At 38.1% G+C, this 24,354-nt stretch overlaps 1 protein-coding gene across 1 annotated transcript in view; it reads left to right on the forward strand.

Moving 5' to 3' along the window:
• SLC39A12 (solute carrier family 39 member 12) overlaps positions 1–18,350 on the forward strand; it is a gene marked incomplete at both ends in the record, with an annotated part of 31,931 nt that extends 13,581 nt beyond the window's left edge. Inside the window, 7 exons of the mRNA XM_084203456.1 lie at positions 2,949–3,121; positions 4,803–4,955; positions 6,175–6,282; positions 8,511–8,574; positions 12,233–12,391; positions 13,735–13,922; positions 18,222–18,350. Coding sequence (XP_084059582.1) covers positions 2,949–3,121; positions 4,803–4,955; positions 6,175–6,282; positions 8,511–8,574; positions 12,233–12,391; positions 13,735–13,922; positions 18,222–18,350 — 974 coding nt within the window. The remainder of the gene's footprint in view (positions 1–2,948; positions 3,122–4,802; positions 4,956–6,174; positions 6,283–8,510; positions 8,575–12,232; positions 12,392–13,734; positions 13,923–18,221) is intronic.
• Between the last annotated feature and the right edge of the window lie 6,004 nt (positions 18,351–24,354).

Consider the following 24,354-nt stretch of genomic DNA (forward strand, 5'->3'; position numbering starts at 1 on the left):
ATTACTGGGCAGTAAGGGCTTATATTGTGAAATTTGCACCAGGTTTCTGTTGTAATCATTGCATTGCTCTTACATAAAGCTTCAAAGTTGCATTAGCTGGCATTTAATACCACAATGTGGCAAAAGCTTGTTATGGAGTTGTGCAGGAATGCTACTGCCCAACTGCTTCAGCTTGTGATATTTTGTAGCAGAGAACCTTTGAGAATACTATTGGGGTAAGAAAAACATCCAGATAAACAGTAACAGGGCAGCAGGACCTGTGTGATAGAGCTGGAACAAGAACTGACTGAGGGTATAATTAGGTTGTTTCCACTTGCCAGTTGAAGCCCTCACATGTCTCTTCTTCCAATGTGTTCTGCCCCATCTGTTCTGTGGATTCCACTTCTGTAACCAATCCTTAATCCACCTTATAAAAGGGAAATCTGAATCTGAGCTGACTCAGATTCAGGGTCAGCTGAATCAGAAATAGGGCTTCCCAATGTGTTTTCTGGGCTTTTTTTCTTACTTTAAGCCAATGATATCTGAGTTACAAATCAAAGCGTGCTGGTGTAATAAGAGAGACATTAATTTTGGTGGGGAATTTGGGAGTTGGGAATGACATCTAACCATAGTTGGAATAGACATCTAACCATAATTGCCTGCATCTACAGGAGCAATTTTTAGGCTACAAATCAATGTCTTCAATGCCTTTATCCTAGTATCTACATGGTCAGCTTTAGATGACCAGATCTTTTTTTGAACTATAAGTTTTCCCCACATCCTGCTGCCCAATGGTCCTTATGGAACAGTACATGAATTAAAAAGCATGAAAGGACACATGTGAATATCCCAGAAGTAAAAAGCACAGGAGAATACTCATGGATATCCCAAGAATTGTTATAGTAGAGAAAGAGACATACAGAGTAGGAAGAATCATTATGGGTCTTCAATAGGCAGCAGTCCTTCTTTCTTATCCTGTATCTCTGCTCATTACCTGAGCACCTTGCAGTCTTTACTGCTTTGATCTTTTCTGTGCTACAGGGATGTGACCATTTTTTAGATCAGGAATCAAGGGACAAGGAAAGAAAAGAAAGGAACTTACCCAGGTCACATACAAGGTTCATTAAAATTCACTGTTAAGTGGGATTCTTCCAAGTCTAAAGCCATCAGCCAAATCAATGACATTTTACTGATGTCATAAAGGTGAGAGATGAGAAAAATTGAACTGTTCAAGTGCAGAATGGAATTAATAAGAGCCCTTTCTGCAGCCCTTTCCCCGTGCTTTTTGACAAAGGAAGGTTTCCATGACCACAGGGACACTTCTGTTGTCTTGATACAGATAAAGGACTCCATGTTTGACCTATGTGTGACCTAGTGACCTGAGCATGGGCTCATTAGTCTTATTCTGAACTCTGTTTTACTGATGGGCTGTGCTCTTTTGGCTAAGTCACCAAGGCCTGACATTCCATATATACCTACTATACTCTTATATTTGGATGTGCAGTCTGTGAAATTAGCTGTCTGATTTTATGAGGTGCTAAGCACTTGCAGTGCTATTGAAGTTTGAAACGTTAAGTGACAGTTTTAAATATTTTGGCATTAATTCCTTTATGTGTGTTTCTCATCAGTGTTTTGCCTTCCATTATAAGACTTCCATAGAAATTAATCAGGATTCATGTTGCGCAAAAGGTTGGAAATGTGAGCAGCCTGTAACTCTGAGGAATTATAAGACTAACATTCAAAAACATCCCAGTAATCTGGGAAAAATAGGCTGGTGGTCCTGATGTATTAACTGAAGGGATGTATTTCCACACCAGATTTTTAAATCTAACTTGGACCAAAATGTTTCTTTTTAGACCCTAAATTAGATCCCTACATTTATTTGAGGTTTTAGGTCTTCGTTTGTTTACAGAAAATGATTTGGTTAAAAATGTGGCATTGACTGTAAAAATGCACAGGTGTGGCATGTGAGAACATAGAATCTCAAGCATAAATCTTTTCATAGAGGAAGCAAATGTGGAGCAGTGTTCACTGTGCTGCTCTGAGGGCCTCTGATTTACATAACCACAGTCTGTTTAGCTCTTATGGTCTGAAATTTGGAAGTACCAGTCTATTACATATAAAACCTGAAAAAATGAATGTTTTCTGGGCTTCTAATTCTGTCACCTGTTCACACTTGACTAGAAAAATCTATGTGGCTGTTGTGGCTTAACCCCAGAGAGAAGCTAAATATGAAGCAGCCACTCACCCACTCCTCACCACCTCAATCCACAGGGATTGGGGAGGAGAACAGGACAAAGGTAAAACCCATCAGTTGAGCTATCAGTTTAATAATTGAGATAAAGTAAAATATTCAATTTGTGCTACTCCTCCTACTACTGCAATTAGTAATGGAAAGGAAGATTACAAAAGGAAAAAAAGAGAGAGGGAAATAAACCCCTAGATAAACAAGTGATGTGCAACACAATTGCTACCACCTGCTCACTGATGCCCAGCTCACCCCTGGGCAGCAATCAGTCCCTCCTGGCCAATTCCTCATGGTTTCTACATTGGGCATGATGTTCTGTGGTGTGGAATATCCCTTTGGCCAGTTTGCTCAGCTCTCCCAGAGGTGTCCCCCCCTTCCTCAGATTCTTGTGCAGCTCCTCACGTTCAGAGCATGAGACACTGAAAAGTCCTTGATGCAGGGTAAACACAGCTTAGCAACAACCAAAACATCAGTGTGTTGTCAACATTATTCTCCTCCTGCATCCAAAACACTGCACTGTACCAGGTACTAGGAAAATTAACTCAATCCCAGCTGAAATCAAATAGTGCCACAATGAATCACTTCTCCTGAGTGCTTGTATATAGAGGTATGAAAACATATCCTCAACAACAATTATGAATACAAAAAATACTCAAATACAAATACAAATATTGGATGATTAAAGGCGCCCTTGTTTTGTTTCATTTGTTTTCCCCTACAGAATATGGTTACAGCACTGTTGCTGTTTTACTTATTACTATTGGATCTATGTTTGGTACAACTCTCATTTTATTTAACTCCTGTCAAGAAATCTATACACTCATTTTACAGCTGTTTGTCGGTTTGGCTGTTGGAACCCTTTCTGGAGATGCATTGCTACATCTTATTCCTCAGGTAAGTAACAGACACTTCTGTGGTTTTTAAAATGTTGACATATATGAAGAGGAAGATTTCATTTAAACCTGGATAATGCTCATCAGGTTATAAATAAAGCTTTCCATGAAATTCCCCCAGCACCTCAATTGCATTTGCACTCTGTAGCTCAGAGAGAGATTAAAAATAATTATAATTAGAAATCCATGATTGATGAATTCAAAGAAAGAAAGGCTGCTATTAAAAAAAAAAACCTCAGAAACTCCACAAGTCCTGTGCAAGGCACATTCTAGATGGGTATTAATTTATTTCATGAGGCAGATTCTGTAACACATTTTAACAAAAATTGTTTTAAGATTGTATGAGCCATTCACAGTCCCCTCCACAGATGATTCCAGAGAACCAGGCACTATCAGCCTAATTAATCCTGATGCCTAGAACTGTAATAAAATGGGTAGCATGATCTTTTCCTAAATTCATAATCTAAATTTTAAGAACAGGATAAAATGCAAAACAGAACCAGGTTTCCCATTGTGTACTCATTTGTTTTAAACAGTCTCCTCTGATACAACACAGATGTTATGAATAGACTTCCAGTAGTCACAGAAAGAGATCTTTGCAGCTTCAGATTCTGGTTAAAATTTTCTTTATGCTCAATGCATCATCTCTGGAAGCAAAACTGGGAGAGTGGTTTAAGGAAGGCAATTCTCCCTGAGTGTGAGACAAGGGCATTTCTTTCAGCAACACCTTTTAAGTATGAAAGTATTCTCCTTTGCCAGTTTTAAGTGATGTATCCAGTAGCCTTAGAGCCCTCACTTTCAGAGCAAAGGAGGGCTGCTGTGCTGTGACACTAGGGAAAAGAACAGAAACCAACAGAAATGCATGTTTGCAGTAATTATGCATCAATAAATGTATGGATTATTTTCACAGAATTGCAGAGTTACAGAACTACAGGATAGTTAGAGTTGGAAGGGACACTTGCAGATCATCTAGTCCAACCCACTGCCAAGGCAGGATAACCTAGAGCAGGTTACAGAGGAATATATGGAGGTGTTTTTGAATGTCTCCAGAGAGGGAGAATCCACAACAGCCCTCTGGAACATTTTGTGTTTTAGTTTATGGCCATTGCTCCTCACCCTGTCACTGGGAACCACTGAAAAGAGTCTGGCACCATCCTTTTGTCACCCATCTTTGAGATATTTGTATGCATTAATGAAATCCCTTCTCAGACCTCTCTTTTCTAGACTGAACAGGCCCAGTTCCAGCAGCCTCTCCCCATAAGAGAGATGCTCCAGTCCCCTAAACATCTTTGTGGCTTTTGCTGGACCCTCTCCGGTAGCTCCTTATCTATATTTGATATGAAGTTGGCATATTAAGATAATGCAAGTAATTTTTATAGAATTTTAGCTTCAACATGTTGCAAACAAAATATATCTCATATATATAAAGGGTGATTTCATAAAACTGTCCCTAAAAATAATGTTACTTTCACCAGTGAGAGATGAACGAGTGTAGCTGTGCTCCTCATGATTAATTTCATCCTCTATTATTCAGCTGATTATTTCAAAACACATTTTAACTTTGACAGAACTGGAAAAATAAAATTCTGAGAATAAAATGAATCAATGTATTATGGCTTGCTGTAGCAAAAATTAAAATATTGAAATTTTAATTTTTTTTAACTTTGTCTGTTTTATTTTAGACTCTTGGTTTGCATAAGCATGAAGCACAAGACATAGAACATTTTTATGAGGGAAAAGAATATATTTGGAAACTTTTGGGAATAATTGGAGGAATTCATGGATTTTTTCTGATAGAAAAGTGTTTCTTTCTTTTGGTAACACCTCGTGACCAGGTAAAGCTTTGTACAGTTCACCCTTTAAAAAAAACTCTTGTATTTTGAGATTTTGCAGTGCAAAGAATGTTAAAATGATTGTGGAAATTAATTATAATTTCTGTGGGTTAAAGGAAGCATTGATAATTGCTTTCCAAAGTGCTCCTACCAGACTGACCTTCAGTTTCTATATTTTGCTTTGCTCTGTGGATTGTGCTTGCTTCATGAGTGTGTTTCATGTATTTATAATTCCAGAAAGGGAACAGTTAATCAAGCATGTTCCATAAGCCTGCATTCATGAGTCACACTGGAGCAGGTGAAAAGTGTGTATCCATATGAAATAGCAGTGACTGTTGTTTGCTCTAGGCTCTGTTTGAAGAAGAGAAGGATGCAATGGAAAGATAGATGCAAGCATAAGATCTTTTCAAGAATGATATCTAAAAATTTCCAAATTGCTTTTGATCCCTATCCCAGTGATGTGAAAATCTAATGCGTGTGTTGCAGTCAGGAGGACCCAATTTTTATTAATAAGATCTCCTTGCTACAGCCATGTTTGGAGTAATTGTATTGCTTTATTTCAGTAGGGCCAGAGCCTGAAAATATGATTATGCACAAGGATAGAATGTAGCACAAAATGTGATGGCTCATTAAGTTTCTCAGCATGAGAGACAATCCTAATGTCATTCAAGAAGGCTAAACCTTTGCTTGTGCTGTTTACAGAATGTGTGAAGACTGGCCTGATTTAAGCCTGAATGACTCCCTATCCCCACTGCCTTTGAGTCACCCATAAGAATATAATGTGAGATTAATAGAATGAGAGTATTTTGATGATGGTGATATTTTATTTTTTGGTAAAAAGGAGTCCTTTTTGTTCCTTGTTTGAGAAAAAGGTTTTATCATCATCCCACCAATTTTTAAACTTCTACTGAGAATTAGATAAATCCTCAGAGTTAATTTTTATATCTATCTCAGCTTAAAATTTGAATTTGATTTTTAAAATAGGTTAAGTTTTATCAAACCTTTTTGATTATGACTGATATGTCTGAGTCAATTTTCAGGGTTTTTTTCAGTTGTTTTTAAAAATTAAGGAAATGTTGATGCCGGCCAGTGATCTTTTTCAGCAGATTTTGTTTGGGAAAAAAAATCGTTAAAAATAATAAATTTTCACAAAACACTGAGAATTGCTGCACCTGTGTTCATTGGGTTTCAGAACTAATTGCCAAGCATCTTCATTCAGCAGGGCCTTTCTTTAGTTAATGGGCACTGGGGACATTCCCATGATCTTCCAGTGGAATCTGAATTAAATGAACATTCAGGCAGAGGCAAATCTACTTCAACCATACAGTTGGTAGGTTACCAATATGTCATAATTCCCTGAATCAAAAATCTTCTTTATCTATTCCTCTAAAGAAATGAACAAAATTAATATACTAAATCAGTATTATTTTTCAGTCTTTATTGATTTTTTGTTTATTACTTGAGATGATTGTCAGGAATATCTAGATTTTGAAAGCTATAATGAGTTTTCACAGATATATCAAGAACAGATATTTTACAATAACTTAAGTGTGTTGATATAACAATACGCTTCCTGTATTGTTATACATTTTGTTGATAAAATTCTTGAAGATATTCCTTTTCCCTTCTTCTTATACATTGATCATATATAAAGGCAGACTCTCCCTTAGGAAAAACTTTGGAACTTCCTGCAAGGAGAGTTAAATGCATAATTAGTGAACAGATTAAATCCTGGACTGTTCTTGGGTATTTTTCCACAGATTTAAAGACTAACGCAAACACTTCAGATATCTGGGAATGGTGCTTACCTATAAGTTACATACTTTTTGACATGTCTGTGGATAGTATCCAGACAGATAAATCTTTGCAAACTAAACTCAGTCATAAGTTTTACCGTTTTCTCTTTCTTTCAACAAATGTCTTCAGTTTATATCCAGTATCTCGATGCACAGGTGAACTCCATTTTACTGATGTACTTGTGATGGGCAAGAGCCTCATGAGTCACCACTAATCTCTAAAACACAGTTGGAAAGCTCTCAATAAAAACCAGATCAAACAGAGGAGTGAAGCATGTTTACTATTTTGTGAGACATGTCAAAGCTTCCTGTTTATGATCATGAATGAATATGTTGTTCCCCTCAGATGCAAGATCCCCCCATAGTTCTATATAGATCACAATGCCTATATAGAATTACCCTGGCTGAGCTGGTTTGCACAAGAGCAGCCAATTTTTCAGAATCATGTGAGTAATACTAAAACAAACACTGGTTGACTAAGAAAAACTTATAAATCCTTCAGATCAGTAATTACTCTTGCAGATTTGACTCACAGTTCAAAGAAGTGGCATGTGAATAAATATAGGAGAAGTGGAACAATTACTGGAATTCATATGACTGGCTGCAATCATGGGAACTAGAGACATTTATGTTTCCTTTAAAGTGTAGAATATGAGAAACAATTCTTTTTCCTTCTCTCCTCATGCTTCAACAGAGGAGAACACAACCAAGCTAAGACCAACCAATAAACATATCCTATTTTGCAGCCAGTGCACGTGTCTGGTACAGTTTTTGGAGTGGTGGCTGCTGTCCATACACAGAGCTCTTGTGCTGTTTTTGACTCCACTGGCTGCCATAATAGGTTTTAACCCACTTTTTTGGGAAATAAGACCTCAGAAATTATAACTGAGTCTTTCTAGTTTCAAGCAAAGAAGTTTTTTGGCTTCTCTATCCCTCACATGAATTTCTAATAATTTCTCCAATCAGAAAGCAAAGCCCCAAGCAGTTAGAGACTGTGAGAGATTATCATGTTCTCCCTTATCTCCCAACAGCTGCAATATCTATTAATTAAATGTAAGGGCTGGTGCATCAATTTATCTCTCTAGGATAAGGAGGAAGTCACTTTTTCTTCACTTGAAGTAAGGGTAAATTTCACCATGGAGTGCACCCAAGTGCTGCCATGCCCAGCCAGTGTTGCCTGGTGCTGAGATGAAGCCCTTGCTGAAAGCCAAGACACAAGACACTGGAGGCTGTGCCACCCTGAAGAGAAACCCCTATATTTTGAAAGGGGATGAAACCTACTGATGAGCATATTTTTTAGTCTTGTGTTTTCACAGAGAAACTGTGAAGAACATGAGTACCTAAAAGACTCTACCTCTTTTTCCCTGGAAATCCTGTGGACACATTCTCCCGGAAAATAGGGTTATCTAGTCACGACAAAATCAAAACACTCAATTTTAATGTCCCTTCTAGTCTTTGGCTCAGATTTCTGTGTATGCAAGCAGAAGTGTGGCTTTCTTGGGTTACAACAATGCCTATGCATGTATTTCTTCCTACCTGAATTAGACCTAACCCTGTCTGGGAGAGGTAGATTTCTTTTTTATGTATTTCTGCAGTACCAATCACACTGCCAGTGGCCAGTAAATTATTCTAATGACATCTGTGCAAATAACCATCAACTATCTTTAATTCAAATAGTTTGAACTTTGTTGATATTTTCCTATATTTATGGCAGCAGCTGGAAGACACTCAACACTGACCCATTATCTTTGCTTTTAACTAGAGAAGCCCGGAAGATTCTGAACCTGCTGAAGTTCCTCCAGACAGCAAGGTGATCAGCAAAAAAAGTTAGTATCAATAAAAAGACTAGACAAGACAGGAAAATCCTTCAGACCTAAGATGGAATTGAAAGTGTGCAGCTGGCTTATCTCTGTGTTTGCTGTGTGACACATCATCACATCTGATGGCGCCTGGCTACATAATTTAATCTCTGCTTAAAGACCTTCTCAGCTGCCAACCCTGTAATTGTGAAGTTCATTAATCTCATACTGTCCTTGCTTTAGTATTTGCTGTCTCACTGTTGCAATCTATTTTCCTGAAGTCTTTGCTTAAAGGGAAATAGTCAAAAATTAATACAAGACATATTTTTATTTTAAACTTACCTCAGGCTTTTATTTCTGAAAGTGGTGAAACATGTTTTTTAGGCTTGCTGTGCTAATACAATTCTGCATCCTTCTTCTCTTACACAGTAAAGCAATAGACTTTTTAAAGCAGTAATGATTTATCACAGGTATGGAATTACAGCCTCATGATGGCTCTCAGCTTTAGAGTAATCTGTTTGCTTCCAAGAACTTTGATAATTCCTGTCTTCTGTGGTTTTTTGTTGCTAGTAAAAATATGAAAATAGAGTATAAACCAAATTTTGCCTTTAACTGTACTTTGTGACCTTGGTGAATTCAGTAGAGTTGCAGTCATTCAAGTGATGGAATATTTTAATTGAAATCAGTTTATTTACTATAATTAACTCCCCTTTATATTGTGATCTCTGGTCATCAGTTTGATTTATTTAATTGTGTCATTATCTTCTTCTAGGTTCTTAATGTTCTCTTCAGTTCTTGTGGGCTTAATTTCTATTTCTGAAGCATTAGAAAACTGGATTTTCATTTCTTCTCTTTCACCTCTCCAGTATACACAGTCCAGTGCCAGTTTAAATGTGACTACATGGTTCATCTCTAGATGTTTCTGTTTGGTTCAGTCATCATTACCTGCTAAGCACCAACAAATTTCTAGTGATCTCAATGATATTTGTTCCAAGTTACTAAATTTGGGATAGCTTCTCAGTAATCTTTGTTTAGTTTAATTTTTCCTCATACCTCAGTCTTACTTCCATAAATGAAACCTTAGTAGGAAAGGGTGGGAGGTAATTTGGTGGTTTTGTTTGGTTTTTTTTTTTTTTTGGGGGGGGGGGGGAGGAGGAGGGGAATACACAATTACAAAAGCTTGTTTTATTGAAGTTCTTTTAAATAGCTAAGAGCATAAACATACCTGGGTACCTTCATACTAAGTGAGGTGCTTCTTTCCCAAAACTGATTGGAATCTACAGGTCTAAGAGAGAAGCCAGAACTGCAAAGCTTCACTGTAAATGCCTGTCAAGTAGGACTGCAAAAAGAGTCAATCACATAGATAGTCAGGGAGTAACTTAGAAAGCAAGAAATTTTCTAAATAAAAAGATGTCTGACTGGCCCTCTCTGCATTTATCCATACTTGTTCTATCAATATGAGAGACGACCAAACAGTAGCATTTTATATTTGTTGTACTTAGTGACACTTTACATTGACTAGAAATATTTTTTCTGTGTTAGTGATGGAAACATTGGAAAATATCTATTTATGGATGGATGTTTGCTTTAAACTCTTATTCTAAACTTAAAAAGTGTACTATATTGTCCTGTACCCAATAGTTTTATGAAAATTATAGAATAGAATTTGCTATGAGTTCTAATCTCCTATTTAAGCAAATAAAAAAAAATAAGATTGTTGGAGAAGAAGAGGCTTTGTAGAAAAAGTTAAGGTACTAAGTTAATAGTTAATAGTTTGTGTTGGAATATAGTGCAGTGAGTTAATTGCCAGTAACAAAGTTGCTTTAAAATAGGCTGAAAGTAAAGTAAGATAAACATTCAGATTTGTTTATACATGCATCTTCTTAACTTTCTGTCAAGTAAGTTCATAAAGCTTATATCTGTAATTGCTCCACAATGTTAACCTGATCCCTATGTTATACTAAAACATCCTGGAATGAGTTCCTGTAATCATGGTATATCTTCTCCAGCAATCAGATACTTGTACAAAACAGACTAAAAAGACCTCAAGGCAGGCCATGAATTCATCCTGGCCAGTGCTTATTACAAATCACAACCTTAATGCAAGGCAGCAATCTATTACTTCTATATAATTTATGCTCTGCACTATTGATTATAAACTGCCCATAGTGTTTAGAAAGTACTGTGCAAACTGGGGACATCCACGTCCTGCTCTGTAAGCTGGCAGCAAAATCTAACAAGCCTGCCAATTTTTCTGAACCCACAGAGCTCCCAGACAACCAGGGAGGATTTTCTGAATACGGTTGTTAGGCTTTTATGTGCTCTGTGTGTTTTTTATAATAGTCTGAAGACTTCAGTTCTAGCCAGTTTCTGTGAGAAAAATATCTCCCCCATCACTATAAAATGGTCATCTCAAAGAAACATTACTGGAGTTAGCCCTGGTAATAACTGTATTCAGACAGATCGGTGCAGCTTGACGTTTGCTCCTTAGTCTGTCATATTATGTCTATGGGGGGTCACCAAAAGCCAGAAAAATACATATTTAGGGCCCAAATCATGACCCTGCTTCTTCAGGCATGAGAAAAACCCTTTTTAAAGTGTTCTGTCCATTCTGTTAGAGGGAAGCTGGATGAGTTTCTTGACAGACATTAGGCAGCCCTGACTGTAAGACAGTGGATTAAATGAATGAAAAAAAATACAGGATGGGGCAGCCAATTGTGTGTTGCTAAGTTTAGACATTGAACCTATATGGAGCCTTGCTGCTTCTTGAAGAGATAAACTGCCTCCCTGGGAATCTGTTCAGCATTCCACCCAGCTGTCTCTGCTACAGGCTGGGCAGAGAGACTGTCCCTAATTCCCTAGCTTAATTTCAGTACTTGCATCACTAGTAGCACCTTTCCACTCATGTCAGGTGACTTGATGCCATGAACACCCAGTATACTGTTCCACACGGAAGCAAGGTCACAGAGCAGCATGGGAAAGACAAACAGCCATCTAGACCCATGAGCAGGGCTCCAGATAGGAGTACTGTGCGCATAACAGCCATTAATTGATTGGAACAAATGTTGGATATAAGCATGCTGTAACCCTGTACTATAAGTGATACTCTGAGGCTTGTTGTCTTTCATATCTATCTTTCACTGTAATACAGTTGCATAAAAAGACAGACCCTGCAAATACTACTCAGTAGTAGCAAGCTTTACAGGATTAAAACAATCAGCTGTGTGAGACCAAATATTCATCTTCACTATAGCTCTGCAATTCTGTGAACAGTGGAGGAAGAACTCCAAATAACAACTACAAAACTTGTGTGAATTCCATCGAATAAAGAAAGATTAATAAAGAACCTTAGAATGCTGCATTAGATGGGACACAAACCTAATTTTTTGTCTAATAGTTGACCTAGTAAGAATAAGGAAGTTGTTTCTTGGTATTTGCATCACATTTTAATATGTTCTGGAAACTACTTTTTTTTTTTTTTTGTTTCAAATGTATTGAAGGAAGTGCAATAACAACGACAAATCAGATAAACACTACTTCCCTCTGATTATTATGACTTTTTGTAATTTTATATGCAAAGTCACCAAAAATCCCAAATCTTTTGTAACATAACAAAATTGGCAATATCTGTTTGGGTTAATACTGGGCTTTTTAACTGTTTGTTTGTTTGTTTTTCTTTTTTGAGGTAAAAAAATCAGCTTGTTAGCAATAATGGTTCTGGTGGGCGACAGTCTTCACAATTTTGCTGATGGCTTGGTAATAGGAGCAGCATTCTCCTCCTCAACAGAAACAGGTGTGACAACGACTGTTGCTATTTTATGCCATGAAATTCCTCATGAAATGGGTAAGAAATATATATGTATTTTTCCTGATTGACTTTGTATTTCCAAGTTTCCCAAAAAATTTCTTTCCTGTATGACATTTGTGGGAATTTTTGCTTACAGCATCATGATTTACAGTGTTACAAGGTGAGACTGATACTTTCTTGCCCTTCACAAAACCAGAGGAGGCTTCTGCACTTATTACTGGATGCCTTCCCATTTGACCTTCTCCAGGTGCAAATGACCTCAGGTCAGGAGTAACCAGTTATTCTTATGTGTACAGACACAAAAATAATAAACTGCAAGCAGGGCCCAGGTGTGTAATGGCCATGGCTGACACAAAAGGCTATCCAAGAATTTCAATATGTAGCAGAGCTGTTTAATCAAGTGCTCCTCTTGCTACCCTCATTCCTGCTGCTAATTTTACTATTGAACAGGACAGGATGATTGGTGTGTTGTATACTGCCCTTGATTGACTTTTTCTGGTGAAACTTCCAGCGTGGCTGAAGCTGCTCCTTACATTGGGCTGATGAATGTTTATGAATTGGGAAGTTTGATTTGAGAACTGCAGGTTCTCTTTTCTATCATTAAATGACTGAAGATTTCATATACTATGTAGAAAACTCCTCCAAACAAAAAAGGTGGGATGGAGGATTGCTGTAAAACTGGTAACTCTTCTTTGCATAGCAAAGTAAACTTAAATACTTGACAGTTACCTCCAAAGACACCTTCATTATGGGGCAGTAGTGCCGCAGTGTGAAAGTGACATTTTTACAGTCATGGAGCAAAATTTTTCAAATCTTCTAGTTTTGTCCTGTTATGAAATCTTTCATTTTAGAAGAAAAATGTGTGGTGGGGTTCTGATGTACAATTTACTCCAAGTGATTAGGGCTGAAATCAGTGGGATTAAACTGGGATCAGACCGGCATAGATTACTTTGACTTGCAGCACCTGTAACACACTAAAAGACCATGCTGCAAATATACCCACATGATTTGGACTGGCATGTTCCCAGTGGAGAAAGATTTAGAAACTCTGGGAAACCATGTGACTTCACTGTTGCATGTATTCAAGCTGGAAATGTCACGGAACAGAGAGAACTAACAGAAAGCCACTCCTCAATACTGTATGCTATCTTTAGGAACAGCTTAAGGAGTAAAAGTCAATATGACTTCTTTGTTGTTTTGAGATTTTTATTTCGTACAGGACAAGTTTCTAACTAATTCTACAGAATTCTAAAGGCAGGTATCCATCATTCACTATCTTTGTGCATATCTTAATTATTTTCCTTCATATTTTATTATTACCAAGAGTCTTAAAATTACATTTATCAGCTAAATAATAAATGTTCTTCTTCTCTATGCAGGAGATTTTGCTGTGCTGCTAAGTACAGGGCTCCCAACGAAGATTGCAATTTTGATGAATTTTATAAGTGCACTAACAGCATTCTTAGGACTTTATATTGGCCTTTCTCTATCGACTGACCCATCCATTCAAAACTGGATCTTTACTATTACAGCTGGAATGTTCTTGTATTTATCTTTAGCAGAAATGGTGAGAACTTCTGTCTATTTTTATATTTTCTTTATAGTACAGCCACATCATAGATGAGTGTCAGACAAAGGCCGGGGGATAAACTTGGAGACAAAAAGAGCTTGGGAAGAGCATGTGTGTGTATAGTGCTTAAAAAAGTAATCTGTTATTCTTCTGTGTTACTTTCATGCTAGGTGCCATTATAATAAACAGGGGAAATAAAGACCATTAAGAGACTAAAATAAGAGAAGGACATAATGGAATTTTGGAGTCTTTAAAAAAAATATTTTAAAGACTTTTAAACAATGTATTTTTAGTTATTTAGTAAAAAATATATTTGAACCTTCAGGGGTTTTAAGATCTTGAAAGAAACTGACTATTTTTTTCTTTTTCTGCCCTTTTCTTTATATATTTTTCACCCTTTGTTTCAATGCAAACTTGCAGTTTCAGAACTAAAATGTAAGATGCTTATCCTGAACACTTCCTTTTTGTCCTAGGGAGGTTTCAATTAGATCTTAAGTAATAAAAAAGCCTTCAGATTATCTCAACTTTTTATAGTTGCCCAATATTTTTCATCCACCCACTTCAACAGCAATGATTGTCTATAGAAAAATAAAGTGTGAAGATACAAGGTAGGAGGAAGGTCTGAGCAAAAATGTGGAGCAATCATAGCTCATAGTGGATGCCTCATGCCACATAATTTATTGAAGAGTTGGATAACAGTTACACTTGTGGCAATGCACAACTTAAATGCCTGCCCACCTTTGTCACACGGGTCTTTAACCATCACATGTTCATGTAAAGTTCATTGCAAGCTCCTCCCCAAAGATGGAATGATTTCAGTGAGTAGATCAAGGGGGAGAAAAAAAGACGTCTCTTCATAAATTATTACTTTGTTTTTTCCCAAGACTGTCTGTCTCTCCCTTGTGTTCATTACCACTTCATGCCTGAGATGCTCTTTACCAGGTTCAGGCATCATACTTTAAACCTGATATGCCATTCCAGTATTACAACCTATTTAAAATTCTACCTACAGTAATTGATCTTAGACCTTGGTAGTATTTTAGTCTGTTTTTGCTATTGTAACTAAAGTAAAATGAACATAAAGTTCATCTAAGAGCTTAAGAGGGAACGGCCAAAGGATTGTGGATGTGTCAACAGTCCTGACTGAGGTAGTAAATAACAGACAAGAACACTGTGTACCAAGTTGCAGCTTGTTCTGACAGAGAAATTGGAAGTGAGGCTGCCTACCAACTGTCTAGGCATGGTTTTACTGATGGGGCTAAGAACGATGTACATGTATTTTTCCTTCCGTGTAGAATCGGCATCTATCAGGGATCCACAAGCCCTAGAACAATACCATGTTTTTCCCTGAGTCTTCAAAGCAATGTGCCAGCTGTAAATCCCAAGAGAAAATATAGTTCCAGGCAGAGACAGGGACATGTTTTGCCTTGTTTTCAGCTTGTCATCATAATCTTAGTCTTGATGTGAAGGGAAGAAAGAAGAGAGAGAGAGGGGAGGATCTTATTTCTCTCAATTCCTTTTATTAAAAGAACTTTTATCAGCCTTTCTCAGCGTTTTGTGAAAAGGACTGCCATTGGGTGTCTCACCTGCTTGTCAGTGTCAAATATCACAGGGATTATTTTATTTTAAAAAATATTTATGTACCACTGCAGGCATCTACAGGTCTGAAAAGTTCTGTGTTTGTATAGTACATCTCATGAGAAAATGAACCATTCTTTTTGTATTTTTCTACTTTCTGCACAGAAATAGGTTCTATATTGTGCTGCACTCTCATCTACAAACAAGTCATCAGTGCTCCTGCCAGTGGTGTACAAGCACACAAAGTTTGACTATAATTTTCAGTACTTGTTTTATGGGCTTTCACATATTCATGTGCTTGTCAGAATAGCAGTTAAATAAAACTGAACAGCCTCACTGGTTTCTGCACTGAGGAACTCTGAGGCATGTGAGTGGAGGTTTGTTGACAGAACAGCACTGTGAGACTGCCACCACAGACAAAGTAGCACAAATCTACTTCTGCGGTTAATTAAAGGTTTTTCATTTCTACAAATGGCATTGTAGCTCCATTAGCAAGCTGGGTAGACTAATAATTTCAGAAACTGTATAAGGAACAAAAGATAAAATCACTTATATCCATCATTTTTCACCAACAAATCATCCAAAACTGGAGTGTACTCTGATTAATTTTAAAAATCTTTTCAGTTTTGAAGATAAGAGGGTAGTTTTTAAAATTATTTGCTGGACTGTTGCAGTGCAGCAGCCATGCCACATGTGCCCAGCTTGGTAAGAACTCTTTTTTTAGCCAGTACATGCCTGAGAGTCTCTCATGCCTTCTTTCAGCGTGCTGCTTCCTATTTCTTCTTATCTTTTGTGCACTCATGATAACGTGAGCTGGAGTAGAACAGAGCAGTCCCTTGATTAGCAGTACCTCTTTTGCCTCTGACAGACTTGCAGCATTAGCAAGTGTGATAGCTTCCAACAGCTTGGATGTGGTGCTATGTTCCCTTAACTCCTGAAGTGGTTTGCATCTGCCAGTTAAATAGGTTTATGCTTCTAAACAAAAACATCCTCTCTGCTCTACCACACACTTTTTTGTTCAGAGACAACTGGGTAACCATAGCTGATGTTGTGACAGCAGCCATTTATTTTAGCAGAGAAGCAGGGATGTCACACTAGGTATGGCTATAGAAGTGGTTGGTGTGATGATTATATGCACGTAGGTTAGATGGAGGGAGCATGGGTCGTGGAAAGGGTACTACTTGCTAAGAATTCCTTTTGAAAACTCTCTTAGGAACCTACTGTGCATGTGTGCAGCTCCTAAATTGTCACTGACAGCAATAAATAAATTGTCACTAACAACAATGAAAATTAAATTTTGCAGTGGGAGGAGAAAATTTTCCTGTTTGGAGAACTTTTCACTCAGGCACTGGGGAAGAGGAAAAAGTAGACTGATTATAAGGATAAATAGGAAAGGCTAAACATCTAGAGTGGAACCCTGGATTCAGGCTAGGTCTTAATTAACAGTCTTTACTTATATACACAAAAAGCTCTGTGTGCTCTGATCACTTAAAACTGTCAGTTCAGAACTTTGAGGGGTTTACACTTGCTTTAGATTAAAAGTTTATTATTATCTTTAAACACTAATCAAATATGACTACATAGGTTTCTCCACTGTAATTTAAACCACTGCTTTGTTGTAGTGAAAATCCAGAGCATTTGGGTTTCCCTAGTTTTTTCAGGCAAAACTTTAAATAGGAGGCAGATTTTTAAGCACAATTTTGTTTTGGTCCCAGGCCAACTTTGAGAGAAAAAAGAATGCAGAAGCAGCAGCCCCAGAGACCCCCTCTGACAGAGGGAAGGACAAGCATAGCAAACACTCCTGGTGACCTCCTTGGTCAGCACCACTCCACTGTCTCCCAGTGGCTGCTGCTGTTACAGCTACTGCAAAGAGCCTCCAAAGTGCACAGGAACTCAGTAGTTTTATCCAAGCACAGAAAAAAACACACAACCAAAACAGAGGTCAGCACCAGACTTTTGCTCTGTATTTATTTCCAGAGTTGATGTGACAGTATTAGCAGTCATCAGTGTTTCCCCTGAATAAAGCAGAAATATTAAGAGAATTTGAGCCTGAGGCATCATTTCTGCAAGCTCTGTTTAGACACGTATTTAGTTTAAACCTTTGGTAAAATACACTGTGTAGAGTGAAAGGTCAATGTAAGTAGCTTTTATTATGATTATAAACAAGCGTTGCTCCATTACATGATTTAAAACTCATGGAGAAAAATACTAAACATGTTTTTTTCAAGCATATTTTAAAACTCTTGTTTTCTACTTGTACATTTCTTAAAGCCCAAGTAAATAGGAGTGTTGCCAGTTATTTCAGAAAAAGCATGATTGACCCTATATATAGTACTGAAGCAAAAAATACTCCAACTAGTTTATTTCCACAAAAGGAAATCACTAATTTTACTAAATAAGCATTTCCTTGCAGACAGCTGTATAAAATTACTACAAAATATTGAGACATTAACAAATTTCAGAATCTTGTTTATAATTCTTGTCAGTGCTAGTAAAATAATCAAGGTAGGTAGAGTTTGATTAATTTAAATAGTTTGCTATCAAGATCAGCTTTGTCAAAATGTACAGAAAATGCTACACATTCATAACTATAGTCAGAAGCTCAGCATTTTGAAAATTGCTTTTTTTAAAATGAAGTTTGCCTTGTTTTCCCATAACTTTTTTTTCCCACAGATGAATGTATCTGGCTCTCATTCTGCTGTCTCATTCTTTTTTTAGCTTCCTGAAATGACTCATATTCAGACACGGCGACCCTGGTTGATGTTTCTCCTACAGAACCTTGGATTACTATTAGGCTGGCTTTGCCTCTTACTTTTGGCTGTATTTGAACAGAAAATTAAAATATAAGTTTTCTGTTGGAAATCTCGAAGTACCACTTATGACAGTGGATAGCATTATTCATAATTTTGTTATGTCTGCCATAGTAATGTGTAAATTAAGTTGCTGGGATTTTATATCTGAACAGTAGATAACTATTTTACTTCATTAACTTATTGTTCAGGTTTTTGTAATTATTTTTTTGTAAACATGAATGTTTAGAAATCTGTTATATTTGTTACTGAGTTTACCAGATCCCATGCTCAAACTCACAAGAGCTTTTGATTAGTTTTTATTGAGACTGTTCTAGTTGAATGCTCTAAGTGATCTCTGCCAGTCTGATTGAGGAAAAGAAGAAAACACTTTTATATGCAATAATTAAAGTGGACTAACCATAGTTGAATATTTTGAATATGGATTTTTTTTGCTTTTTAGTACAAAGAATTATTTCTTTAAATCTTAAAAGCGTAGCAAAAAACTGCTTAATGGCATGAAGCAATCTCATAAAGTCTGCACTTTCTACTTTGTCACATAAAGACTCTCATCAGTTACATCTTACTGGACCACTGTGGCAGGAAAAAATGACAAGTGTAAATGTTGAAGTTTATGATACAGAAATTTGGGAACACTCTTTTTGGACTGTAATACAATTTCTCATATGTGTGATGGCACCTGTGACAGTCAAGCACTGGCCTAACCACTTTTTGCATTGTCTCACCTCCGATGGTTGCTTATAGCAACTGCTTATGAAACATTATAAAAAATGTGTTTAAATTGCTTTACCCTGATGTTCCTTCCAGGCTCCTCAAATGAAGGGATTTCTTGTTGCTTCTGAGACATCACATTTAATAAACACTTGCCTTCCTGTCAGCAATTAGCTTAATCACAGTAATGTGATGTGCATCGTGGAAAGAGCTTTTTTCAATTGTCCAGAGAGCATGTAGTCTCACTGCAACTCCTCCCATCCTGAGTGATTTTTGTGTAATTAGTCCTCTTGATTTCAAGTTAATTCTGCAGAAGTTGAGATGATTATTTTAATTTAGTTTTGCAGAACCAGGTCTGAAAGAAATATACAAATTCTGCCCTGATTCTGATGCTCTGAGCAGCTTCCAGGAGGTATTGAGCCACACTCATCAGTGTGATTTCAGCTCTTTACATGATCTCAATTTCTGGTGCAAGGACTTCTCCCCTACATTATTTATACTTTTGTATGAGAACAAAATTATGTTTTTTCTTTCTCCTCTGATGAGCTGTGGAACTAGGGAGAGGAAGTTAAAGAGCAGACCTATGCTCTTTATGAAGCAACTGGAAGTTTTCTTTTCTTTGTCTAAACTCTGTCCTGAAATATCTCTGCATTATGACACAACATGACTGTCTCAGAGTGTGTCCTGTGTTTATTTGATAGCTCCTAGTGAAGGTACAATCATTCTCATATTTCAGAGGGGGACAAAGCCTACTGCCCTACAGCAGACTGTAGGACAGTAGAGTGTAGTTCTCAAAAGTTTCATGGGCACCATACTAACTTATCAAAAAACCAAGTTAAAAAAATACTGAATGGCACTGTTTATGATAGCCCACACTCATGGGCTTGTGAACCAGTAGTCAACCACTGACTAACCCTCAAGAAAAGAAAACCAAACTCAGAGATCATTTTAAAAGTAGATATGCATTCATTTTCACTGCCTGCCAGTTACAAGAAGCTGTAGCAAATACCCCAATGCAAATCTAGACAAACTTAGACATCTACATGCCTTCAGAAACCTTGTCCCAAACAATCTATCCAAGGTAACACAGGAAGTCTCTATCTCACAAGGGAGTGAACTCAGCTCTTTTTAGGGTCTGAAGTACAATCCTAGCTTCTTTTATCTACGTGTACAAATATTACTATTGCTTTTTATGTTGATGTAACTTTAAAAGGTGAGTTGAGAAGCTATGTCTAATACTTCTGTTTTAAAACTTTACTTTTTTCCCTGGAGCTTGTACTTGATTTTATTAAGGTAATATTTTTAAAAAGTGGTTTCTCAGTACTTCATCTGTTTGTATTGGCACCAAGTCACTTCGTGATCTTCAGCTGTGACAGTCAATTCAAGCAATAGCAGGGCATCACTGGATGTAAGCAAAATCTATTCTTGTATCAAATGGTGCAAATGAATATTGGAAACATTCATTATTTCAAAAAGAAGAGTTACCATAGTTTGAATGCTTATGTATGCCTAATGTTTGCTTCCATGGAAAGCAAGATTACCAATATGATAATATTTTAATAATGTTATTGTATACTGAAATATTTGTCTACTATTTATTAATGTGCCTGAAAGAGAATGAGTAATTTCTGGCAGTGTGCACTTTAAAGTTGCATATGAGCATAGGTTCCCATCCAGATATGTTCTGTGAACATATTGTATCTACATCTATTAAGAAAATGCCATCTTTTGGCTATATATGCTTATCAGGCATCTTGATCACACTCAACAACCAAATGTATTTATACAGCTTCCACCACAGGCACAGAAACATTGTTCCAGTTAATCTTTATTTCTGTAACAGAGCTCTTTGGCTTTTGTGGTGTTTGTCAATAAGTGAGTAGTTTTATGACCATCTTACCCTGGTGTCAAACCTGAACCCTGAAGTCTCATCAGCATATGAAAGTTTGAATTCCTGTGGCAATTAGAGAGAATTTATCTCACTACTTAAGGTTAGTGCCTCTGCTGTAAATCTCTTTACATTAGTGTCTTTAAAAAGATACTGAAGGTGGAGTATTACCATATGTAAATCAAGACCTCTAGCCTGACAGTGGGCTGGAAACTGCTCCTACGGATCATTAAAACAGAAAACTAAATAAGTGTTTCTTATTATCTCTTTTCCAAGGAGATTCACCTGTCGACTTAATTGTTTTGGTCAATGTTCTCTAAAAATTCCAAGAAAAATAATAGAATATGTTTTCGTGTCCTTGCAAAAGAGAAGACAGCACAAGTGTTCTTATGATGCATTCTCTTTTAGTTTGTTTTAAATCTGTAGAGTTTATTCATAGAGATTTGAAACAGATCTGTTTTTAAAGCCAGGTACATCTTTCTACTGCTTCAAATCTAACAGAGAGCATATTATGCCAATGTTTTTATTGAGTCAAATCCTGAACAAGGACTGCAGAACTTCATCACTTGCAGCCCGTAAATCAGGACTGGTTTTCTCTGTAAGAGGTGTGCAATTACACAAACAGATGTTGTGTGCTTGATGGAGAGATTACTTGGTGAGGTTTTACAGCCAGGCAGGCAGTTCTAACTAGATAATCATAACATTCCTTTGAAACTTTGAATACATGAATCTATAGATAAAGGAATTTTTCTGGAAGAAACTGTTTAGTGTTTCTCCCTTTCATGTATTCTTAGTTTTCAGGCACCCTTAAGATGAAATGATCTTGCTTTCCTTCACAGAAAACTAGAGAGAAAAGGAAGGGTTGAAAGAATTTGTTTGCTACAGTATTTTTTCTTGGAAGTTAGATGGCAGAGAGCCTCATAAAGAATACTTCCAATTCCAAACTACCAGAGCTTCTGAGAGCTGACCTTGTACTTCTCTTTTCTGTATATGTTACACATTATCCAGTGACTCCTAAGATAAATAGTTCCTTCTTTGCAGTCAGTTATAGTAATGCCTTCAAGTTTCTGAAGCTCATCTGCATGTTTTAAATACTGCCATATATTCCTTTACTGTATTTTATGCTTTAAACATGAATGAGGCATTTTCTGCAGAGACAGAAAAATACCTTTTTCTTATAAGAAAACATTGTTAGTTTTGGCATTTACCCTTGAATCATTTTTCTATCACCCTGCCTGCCATTGCACTTGAGAAAGCAAATTATCACTGTTACAGTTTTAAACAGGTTTATATCTATCTGATGTATGGATTAGGGCTGATACCTTATCAATGTTCTTAGCTTCTCTTTCTTTACTGTAACCTTTTTGTCAAGCCTTCCTCTCATTTAAAAAAAAAGCTGCCTTCTATTGTGAGTGTAGCTGTAGGAATGCAACTACAGAAAATACAAGTTGCACAATGGCTTTAATCAAAACAAAAAGTCCTGCAATTTATTTTACTAGACCCACCTACATTCCCTTCTCCCCAAAAGAACAAAGAAATCCACACATGGAGCTGTTGCTCTGGGTCACGTAGGGGAATGTAAGAAGTGCCTCTTTCCTTTTATGTCCCTGATAACAGCACCGAGCGCTGCGGGAGCCCCTGCACGGACGCCCGGACGCGCTGAGGTCCCGGCGGGGCTCCGGCCGGCGGCGCGGAGCAGCGTCCCGGGGCCGGGCTGGTGCTGCTCCCGGCAGGGGACAGGGCACGGAGCAGGGGGCACTCCGAGGGGCAGCCGCAGGGTGGCACTTGGGCGCTTGCAGCGGGAGGATCCAAGGGTTTACGGCCGTCTCGCCGCAGGACGCGTTGGTTCACGCCGCCTGCTTTGGAAGTGAAAACTATTGCGAAAGCGGCGGGGCCGATGCTCCGTGAGCGCGGCGCCCGCAGGGCAGCGACCCGCAGGAGCCCGCGGGCAGCGTGGTGATCCCAGGGACTCCCAGGGAGATCCATCTCCACCCGGCCGCTGCACGGCACCCAAACGGGGCGCGGCGGGGCAGCCTCTCTCTGCCAGGGTCTCTCTTCCAGAGAGCATCAAGCACAGGATTACCTGGCAACCTAAATCTGCTTAGCAACCATTTACATACTGGCCCACGATAGTGCCGACCAGCTCTAACGCAGTGCTATAGAAGTGTCTATATGTGACATCGTTTTGTTCCACTGCAGCTGGCTGGGAAACCCTCCTCGTCTTCCCGGGGGCCAGGACCTAATTTGACCCATCCAAGAGATGTGAAATGAGACATGCATAGGGAAATAGACTGATCAATTATTATGACATATTCCAGTCTTGGTCACCAAATGTCCTCCGTGCACTCTCATGCTGCAGGGAGGGCAGCAGACAATGCCTGCACTGCTCTGTTGGGTGGCTGCCCAGGCTGTCCTCCTCAGGGTACAGGGCAGGTGAGCAGCAGCCGTAGCTCAGGCCTGGCAAGTGTTTCAGAGTCTCCCAGGTGTCCCTGTATTGCTGGTGTACCCACCAGCACACCACCTGAGGAACACTCTTTTTAGCTTTTCTGGCAAGGGCTTTCTACTGCTTGTCTTTCCACCTGCTATGAAAATACCATAACCCATATGGTATAGGCTGTTTTCTGTTCTTGTCCATCACCCATGTGGATAGTTTTGGGGAGGTTTTTGTGTTGCCACAGTTTATTTCTTCAGAAAAGGAAACAGAATGTTGGAGAATTACCTGAGAATGGCACAGAAGGAGGTGCTGGTACACAGTGGTACCAGTAATGCATCTCATTTTTGGGGAGACACTGCTCAAACATCTCCTTTTTGGAGAGACACTGCACAAACACAAGTAAGTCATCTTTTGATTCCACACTGAAGTGTGTTGGTGTTATCTTGGTGCTCTTGGGTGATTTTATCACCAACAACTGGCAGAGTGCCCTAGTTTCAGGACTTCAAAGGCCATCCACATATTCCTGTGCAAAGGCATAGTATGAGCTCTGGAGCAAGTACACCTACTTTTTGACTGTCATCCCAATCCAGAAGGGGATGGGTGTTGAATTTCAGTATACAACCTAATGCCAGCTATAAGCATGGGACAGTGACTCAGGAGCAGGTAGCTATAATTATCAGCAAGTTTAGAAAGTTGTAAATGGGCAATATACATCTGGTGGTTCAGTATGCCCAGCAGCATTCAGAAAACATGCACACTGGGCTATAGCCATGAATGCAACTCTTTTCCCAGGTACTATCCACACGGGAAGTCCCATGCATGTTAAAATCATTCTGTTACACTCCAGAACATCACTGATGATATTTCTGCACAAGATCCCAGAGAAAAAGATAAAATGGACAATAAGGTCTCTTCTGTGATATGGAAAAAAACTGAACACAAGTGGCAAAGCACTGTAAATTGCACAGTGATTCCCCATGCTGCACACATGCAAAGCATCTTCCTTTT

This window comes from Fringilla coelebs, assembly GCF_963513975.1.
Source record: "Fringilla coelebs genome assembly, chromosome: 1".
Lineage (NCBI taxonomy): Eukaryota > Metazoa > Chordata > Aves > Passeriformes > Fringillidae > Fringilla > Fringilla coelebs.